The sequence below is a fragment of the Salpingoeca rosetta genome, assembly GCF_000188695.1.
Source record: "Salpingoeca rosetta unplaced genomic scaffold supercont1.9, whole genome shotgun sequence".
NCBI classification, from domain to species: Eukaryota; class Choanoflagellata; order Craspedida; family Salpingoecidae; genus Salpingoeca; species Salpingoeca rosetta.
In genome coordinates this window covers 204750-212249 of record NW_004754925.1, presented here as the reverse complement: position 1 = coordinate 212249, position 7500 = coordinate 204750, and the positions used below count along the sequence as shown (strand labels likewise).

The following is a 7500-nucleotide window of genomic DNA, read 5'->3' as shown; positions in this document are numbered from 1 at the left end:
CGCCGCGGCCACGAACGGTTCGGCCAGATGCGCCCTTGCGCTCCACAGGCCCCCGCTCCCGCGAGTCACGATGGTGATGGTGGTGATGATGGTGATGGCGACCACGTCGGTCGTCATCGCCGCTGCCATCACTGTCATCACCACTGCGGCTGCGACTGCGACTGCGGCTGCGGGTTTGTTTCCTCGGCTGGAGGCGGCGGGTGTCGTGGAAGCGGCTTCGTGTGGGCTTGCCCACTTCAAACAGCTCCTTCTCGGCAGCCTGATGTGGTGGGGAAGTCCGGTGGGAAGGGAGGAGGAGGAAGGGAGTGCCGTTTGGGTGCATGTGTGCATGAGTGCATGTGTGGATGTGTGTGTGTGTGTGCATGTGTGGATGTGAATGCGTGTGTGGATGTGTGCATGTGTGAATGCAAAGCTAAGAGCACATGCAGCGAAGTCCTCGAATTTCCGCTCACACACACACACAACACGCACACACAAACACAAACAGGCGCACACCTTCTCCTTCTTGCTCTTCTTCTTCTTCCGCAGCTTTTTCTTGCGAGAGCTGCCGCGATCCGAGCCTGAAACAAGAACACACACGTACATACGCACACACACACATACATGAGAGCACATCGTGAGGGCTTCTGGCATGTGTAGAGAAAGGTGGAGGACCAAACAGTCCCCGTCACACACACACACACACACACACACACACACACACACACACACACACACACACACACACACACACACACACACCCGATGAGCTGCTGCTGTCTGAATCTGAGCCAGAACTTGAAGATGATGATGACGACGACGACGACGATGATGATGATGACGAAGAAGAGGATGATGATGAGGAGGAGGAATCTGTGTCGCTGTCTGCTGCTGCGCGTGGCTTTGTCTCCACCTTGGATCTGCGCACCAGCTCACCGCTCTTGGCAATCGTCACGTCACTAGACATTGGGGGCGGTGTGCGTGAGCAGCATTGATGCATCGATGGGTGAAACCAACACAACAAGCTTGCTTGACTTTTGTACCTCAAGCACAGGCGACAAAACGGAGGAGCACAAAGACATCGCGATGCAAACATACGCGGCTGTGCACACGCGCACATGATAATACGCAAACACACATGCACACAAACAAACGCAAATGCACACACGCTTGCACATACTTATATAAATGCACACACACACACACATGCACACACTTATGTAAATGCACACACACATACAAGCACACACATACGTGCGCGCACGTTTACTGACATGAGCGGCGTGTCGTTGTCGTCTGTTCGCACGCCTTCCACCATCTTGATGATGTCTTGCCCCTTGACAACACGCCCAAACACAACGTGCTTGCTGCAAAACACAAAACAAGTAAGTCAAACCACACGCACACGGGCACAACGGAGCTTGGGTGAGCGCTGAGCACAGAGCAGGGCGGTTGCGTCGCAACGGGCCACTACCACACAAGCATCCGCTGCCTGCCACGTACTTGTCCAGGTGTGGCGCCGGGGCGGTTGTGCTGCAGGAGAGATGCAAGGCAAGACGCAGAACCACATTACACGAAAGCATGCACGTGAGACAAAGCCGGTCACATGCAGGCTTACTGGTGTGTGGTTGCAGTGTGTGGCAACACATAATAGGTCAATTCACAAACAGAGCAAAAAGGGAACATGCAAACAACACACACACACACAGATGCACACACGCGCGCACACGAATACACACACACACAAACTACACACACACACACACACAAGCACACACACACACACACAAGCATGCACAAACTACACACACGCACACACGCACATGAAAAACTGGGAGCTGTTTGTGTCTGGTCCTCGATTGGCCATGGACAGTAGGAACGGCTCCGAGTGGCGATGCACAAATTTCTCATCGGGGAACGTGCGTCCGTAAATGCTTTCGCCTCCACGGCCATCGCCTTTAGAATGCGCATTGCACACACGCCCCGGCGTGAGCTGATCGTGGAAAGAATTGATCGTGGTTCAAATTGTATGACAGCCACAACGAACGTGTGTGCACACACAAATATACGCACGCACACGTACACACACAACGAACACAACATACACACAACACAACACAACACACACACACACCACACACACATACATACACACACGGCTACCTCGGGTAAAGTCGCCGCCTTGGATCATAAACTCCTTGATCACACGATGGAACCTGGAGCCCTCGTAGTGCAGGTTGGAGTTGGAGAGTGGGCTGCGGCCCTTTTCACCTGTGCACAACGCACGGAAGTTCTCACACGTCCTGGGTGCATCCTTCACAAACAGCTCAAACACAACACGACCCACTGCAACCCGCCATCGGCAGGTGCCATGCCAAGCAACACAAGAATGAGATTGCACGTGAGTGTGTGAGTGTATTCATGTTTCGTGTTTGCGTTTGTGTCCGTGTGTGTGTGAGTGAGTGTGTGTGAGTGAGTGAGTGAGTGTGTGTGTGTGTATGTGTGTGTGTTTGCATGTGTGTGTGTTTGCATGTATGAATGTGTGTGCGTGTGTGTTTGCGTGTGTATACGCGCATGCAGTTGTGTCACGTGCATTCTCCACATCTTCACATTAGTAATGTAACAACATCCCGCCTCCGTCATGATAAGGTCCATCCAGTTCCTTGCTTGCTGTGTTCCGTACCAATCTTGCCACCAATGGCAATGTCGAAGAAGCAGCGCGAATCCATGACTGCTTGGCTGGATGGATGGACGTGGGGTGGCTGGATGGATGGATGGATGGACGGGTGGACGCGCTCAGTACCTTCCCCTTCCTGCTTCGTGGTCGTCGTTCGCAGTGAAAACAAGGCACGAAAAGTACATCAAATCATTCGCCATTCCTCCACAACCACCTCCAGCCACTGCCACCACAACAACACAAACACAGCACAAACACACAAACACACAACATACAACACAAACAACAACGCGGGCACGACATGATGATGCGGGCGGCATTCGCACTGCTGCTGGTTGCGCTGGCGGTGGCGCCGTCCCAGTACGGCGCGCTTGCATATGTGCGCGATACTCCTTATCGTGAGCTGGTGCCACAGCGGTTCCAGTACAAGTCGCAGACGCCCATTGAGGGCTTCAACCAGCTCAGCTTCAACGCCATCCATGCCATCGATGGCTGCACCGTGCTCGACAGTCAGGGCTGGCTCCTCGCCACAGAGCTCGGCCTCACATGGTTTACCCGCTCAAACGTGAACAAGTTCATCCCTGTCCAAGGCGAGAGCATCGACTGGGCGTCATCACGCCTCCTGTGTGCACAGGACAACCACGTGTTTGTTCTCGATGCCACAACCGCATACTTGATCGCCATCGACGACACAGAGGTCAGACACCACCTTGTTTCCCTGCACATATCGAACACACACTCACACACATACGCGCTCTCTAACGCGCGCACATGAAATATTGCTCAACACAACATGCAAATCAGTGCTTCTGCTCTTCAACACCATCGCTACACTCTTCTACTTGTACACGCCCTCAACCAACGCGCGCGCACACACACACACGCCCACACACACCCACGCCCACACATTCCCACACTCACGCACACATTCCCACGCCCACACATTCCCACACTCACGCACTCACGCACTCATGCACACATGGACACGTGTGATATTGCAGCACGGAAGCGTGCAGTGGAAGGTGCCACATTATCTGACGAGTGTCAACGACGTGTGCTACGATGGCCAACGGCTGTGGATCGCCAGTGGCAACGGCACTGTCACGCTGAGCACCAAGACACAAGTGCTGTCCATCGCGGACGACCGCGAGGCGACCGCCGTTGCCTGCAAGCAAGGCGCCAAGGAGGCGTTCTCCGGCGGGCCCGCGTCCGTGCAGACCTTTGACGCCGACGCCAGGCTGGTGCGCTGGGACTGGGTGACCAACATCACGAGCGCCGCTGGCGGCGTGTACGACGGGCCCGTGACGAGCATGGCGCTTGACGATGACGGCGTGCTGTACGTGGGCACACCGGTTGCCATCAACGCCCGCCAGCCCGCCACCGCCACCGTGAGCCGCTTCGACTACCAGCAGGGGCTCCCCATGAACAACACGCAGATTGTGGCGGTGGAGGCTGGCGGCACGCAGGCGCTGTGGGCGGCGTCGCCATCTGCAACCATGCGGCTCTCGCCGGAACTGAGCCAGAGCCCCGGGGAGGTGATGCCTGGCCAGTGGCGGTACTTCCAAGGGCCGCGCTACCTGCTGGGCAAGAGCGCAGTCTTTCTCATGGACACGACGTACGCCAACCAGACGGTGGTGGTGACGGACGGCGGGCTGGTGGTCTTGGAGTGGCAGTGGTGGACGCTGGCAGCCAAGGCCGACCACTACGAGACGATCCTCAGCCGCCACATCCGCCACGGCATGGTGTCGGACTGCAACCTCAAGTCGTATGGCAACGCCACCTCCTGCACCAACGGGCCCTCGGACAACAACGGCCTGTGGACGTCGCTGCTTGTGGTGGCGGAGGCGTACAAGTACGCGCTGAGCCCAACACCGCAGCAGAAGGCGCGCGTGGCGGAGGTGTTCAAGGGCATGAAGCTGCTTGTCGACGTGACGGGCGTGCGCGGGCTGATGGCGCGGTCGGCCGTGTCACCGAGCGAACCCACACCGTCTGGCGGTGTCTGGCACAACAGCACCAACCCCAAGTACAAGGGGTGGCTGTGGAAGGGCGACGCGAGCAGCGACGAGGTTGTTGGGCACATGTTTGCGTACCCAGCGGTGATTGCAGCCATGCCCAACACGACTGAGGCTGACGACGCGTTGCAGCTGATGGAGGACATTGTGTCCTACATTGTGAAGAACAAGTTTCTCCTCATTGATGTCACGGGCAACCACACCCGCTGGGGCGTCTGGGCTCCAGACTACCTCAACCACGAGTGAGATGTTTGTGTGTATGTTTGTTTGTGTGTGTGTGTGTGTGTGTCTGTGTGTGTGTGTGTGTGTCTGTGTGTGTGTCTGTGTGTGTGTGTGTTTGTAATATGTGTGTGTGTCTGTGCGTGTGTGCGTTTGTTCACACGCAAGACACCAACGGGGGCGGTTTGATTGGTATTGTGGCACAGCACAATCACACACACACACACACACTCACACACATGCGCACCTGCGTGTGTGTTGCTGACACGACCACCACCTGTTTGTCCGCCTTTTCAGCCGCGATTGGAGCGACGAGCGCGGTCTCAACGCAATGCAGATCCTCGCATACGTCTCCGCCCTCGCAGCATACTCCCCGTACGCCCGCGCTGCACTGTGGCCTGCTTTGTGTCTGTGTGTCTGTCTGTGTCTGTCTGTGTCTGTGTCTGTGTCTGTGTCTGTGCGTGTGCTGAACTCTGTTTATTCCTGCGTATTCGAGGCGACATCACTCATGAACGCTTGCCTTCCTTTGCGTGCGATAGGAACCCTGACATGCAGAAGCTGGCGAAGACCGCATACAACGAGCTCACAAACGCCACGAACCAGGTGGGATTACGAACCCCACACGCAGCAGCACGCGTGCATCATTATGCCTGAGCGCCTTGTGGTTTGCTCTCCGTCCAGTGGGCCCGCTCATACTTGGTCGTTTCACATTTTACCCTCACCACAACCGCCACCACCAACACCATCGCGACGACCCTCATTACAATCATCCCCACCATTACTTACCCCCCCCCCTCCCACGCCAACACTACGATTCACCATTCAACAGTACGATAAGAACATGATCAACCTGAAGATTGAGTCGCCCGACGACGACAACTACAGCGACGACGAGCTGACATTCCTTCCCTACTACACCTTCCTCGGCGCCGCGGCCAAGGCCCCCTACTTCGACTCGCCCGCCCTCCACACCAGCTTTGACCGCACGTGGTCTGCTGTGCGCCGCCTCAGCTCGGCAGCGTGGACCAGCATGTACGTGGGCCGCGGTGGCAAGGACTACACCGAGGACGACCTCAACGCCATGCTATGGTGCGTTCTCAGTACGTGTGCGTGTATGTGCGTGCGCGTGTTCAGTGTGTGTGTGTGTGTGTGTGTGTGTGTGTGTGTGTGTGTGTGTGTGTGTGTGTGTTTGTGCGTGCGTGTGTTCAGTGTGTGTTCAGCGTGTGTGTGTGTGTGTGTGCGTGTGCACTCTGTGAGTGCATGTGTGAGTGTGCATGTGTGAGTGTACATGTGTGTGCACCCATGCCAATGCTGTCTGCGTGCGTGCTTGCTTACATGTGTGAACATAGCGTGCAACATATGTAGAGGTCTCCCCGACGCAAACCTCCCACCCTGTCCACCACGTGCACTGCCACCCTATGCTACAGGAACCTGCGTACGTGGCCGCTGGAGCTGATCAGCTGGCCCGTCAAGAACTCGGACCGCCGCGACATTGTCCTCGACATTGAGGCAGACCGCTCCGGACGAGTGGGCGGCGACTCGGTCCGTCACGCACACACACACATGCACACAAACAGGCGAACAAACAATACGCGCTTACCTGCTCACGAACGCACACAGATCACGCACACAAAAACACACACACACACGCACATAACACACACATTTACACGCACAACACTCACATACAATAACACGCACACACACTCACACACACACAAACACTCAAACACTCACGCAACTGCTCTCCCTCTCTCCCAAATGCGTTGCAGACGTTCAAGGTGCTGCCTGCGAACGAGCGGCCACAGCTGCGCTGGAACAGCAACCCGCACGACCTCGATGGCGGGAGCGGCATGTCTGAGGGCGACCCTGGCGCATGGCTCTGGCCATACTGGATCGCTCGCTACCACGGCCTCATCGTCTGATTACCCTCCCTCTTGCTGGATGATGGGGTGCACAGCGTTGCCAGCCAGCGTTTTGTGTTTCTGTGTGTCGTGTTCTTGCTCGTTTGTGAGCACGGCCTTTGCTTGCTCTCTTTTGTCTTGCATCTCTTTCCCTCTGTTCGCGTCAACTCCATGTTTGATTCGTTGCAACAGTGTGGCAGTTGTGTGCTTCATTCACAATAAGCAAGCAAGCAAACAAACAAAGCGACGCAGCCAGCAAGCAAGCAAGCGACGCAGTGTGGCGACAACTAGATGCACAACCAAACCACACACCAAAACACAAACAAACAGGGTGGATTGTTCGTATGTGTTATTGCAAATTTTCCGCATAACAGGCACAGACAAACAACAGCCATGATGATGATGCGGGTTGTGGCAGTGGCTGCGCTTGTGCTGGCCTCTGTTGTTGTGGGTGTGCTTGGTGCACCACCCAAGGTTTCCCTGTCCGCGCCAGTTCACGACGCTGTCGCTGGCGCAGAGGGCGTTGCTCGTCGCGTGCTTGGCGAGGAAGTTGCCCTCAAGTAAGTGAGCTGTGATGTGTGCCTGTGTGCGCGTGTGTGCCTGTGTGTGTGTGTGCGTGTGTGTGTGTGCGTGCGTGTGTGTGTGCGTGTGTGCGTGTGTGCGTGTGTGTGTGCGTGTGTGTGTGTCTGTGCCTGTGTGTGTGTGTGTG

General features: G+C 56.2%; 3 protein-coding genes across 3 annotated transcripts in view; 2 read left to right on the top strand and 1 right to left on the bottom strand.

The window, feature by feature from the left end:
* PTSG_03948 (peptidyl-prolyl cis-trans isomerase B) overlaps positions 1–2829 on the bottom strand; it is a 3873-nt gene extending 1044 nt beyond the window's left edge. Inside the window, exons 1-8 of the mRNA XM_004994787.1 lie at positions 2663–2829; positions 2143–2325; positions 1803–1935; positions 1483–1512; positions 1254–1346; positions 742–938; positions 496–560; positions 1–259 (exon numbers count right to left, since the gene is read on the bottom strand). The exon at positions 1–259 is cut by the window's left edge and continues 5 nt beyond it. Coding sequence (XP_004994844.1) covers positions 1–259; positions 496–560; positions 742–938; positions 1254–1346; positions 1483–1512; positions 1803–1935; positions 2143–2325; positions 2663–2708 — 1006 coding nt within the window. The 5' untranslated portion in view covers positions 2709–2829. The remainder of the gene's footprint in view (positions 260–495; positions 561–741; positions 939–1253; positions 1347–1482; positions 1513–1802; positions 1936–2142; positions 2326–2662) is intronic.
* Positions 2830–2860: 31 nt separating this feature from the next.
* On the top strand, positions 2861–6962 carry PTSG_03947 (uncharacterized protein). The gene is made up of 7 exons (XM_004994786.1): positions 2861–3353; positions 3658–4910; positions 5185–5262; positions 5427–5490; positions 5717–5976; positions 6315–6429; positions 6660–6962. Exons 1-7 carry the CDS (start codon positions 2958–2960, stop codon positions 6810–6812), a joined length of 2319 nt encoding a protein of 772 aa, XP_004994843.1. The 5' UTR covers positions 2861–2957; the 3' UTR covers positions 6813–6962.
* Positions 6963–7159: 197 nt separating this feature from the next.
* The window catches only part of PTSG_03946 (lysosomal alpha-N-acetyl glucosaminidase), a 4889-nt gene continuing 4548 nt past the window's right edge, over positions 7160–7500 (top strand). The window contains exon 1 of the mRNA XM_004994785.1: positions 7160–7351. Coding sequence (XP_004994842.1) covers positions 7185–7351 — 167 coding nt within the window. The 5' untranslated portion in view covers positions 7160–7184. The remainder of the gene's footprint in view (positions 7352–7500) is intronic.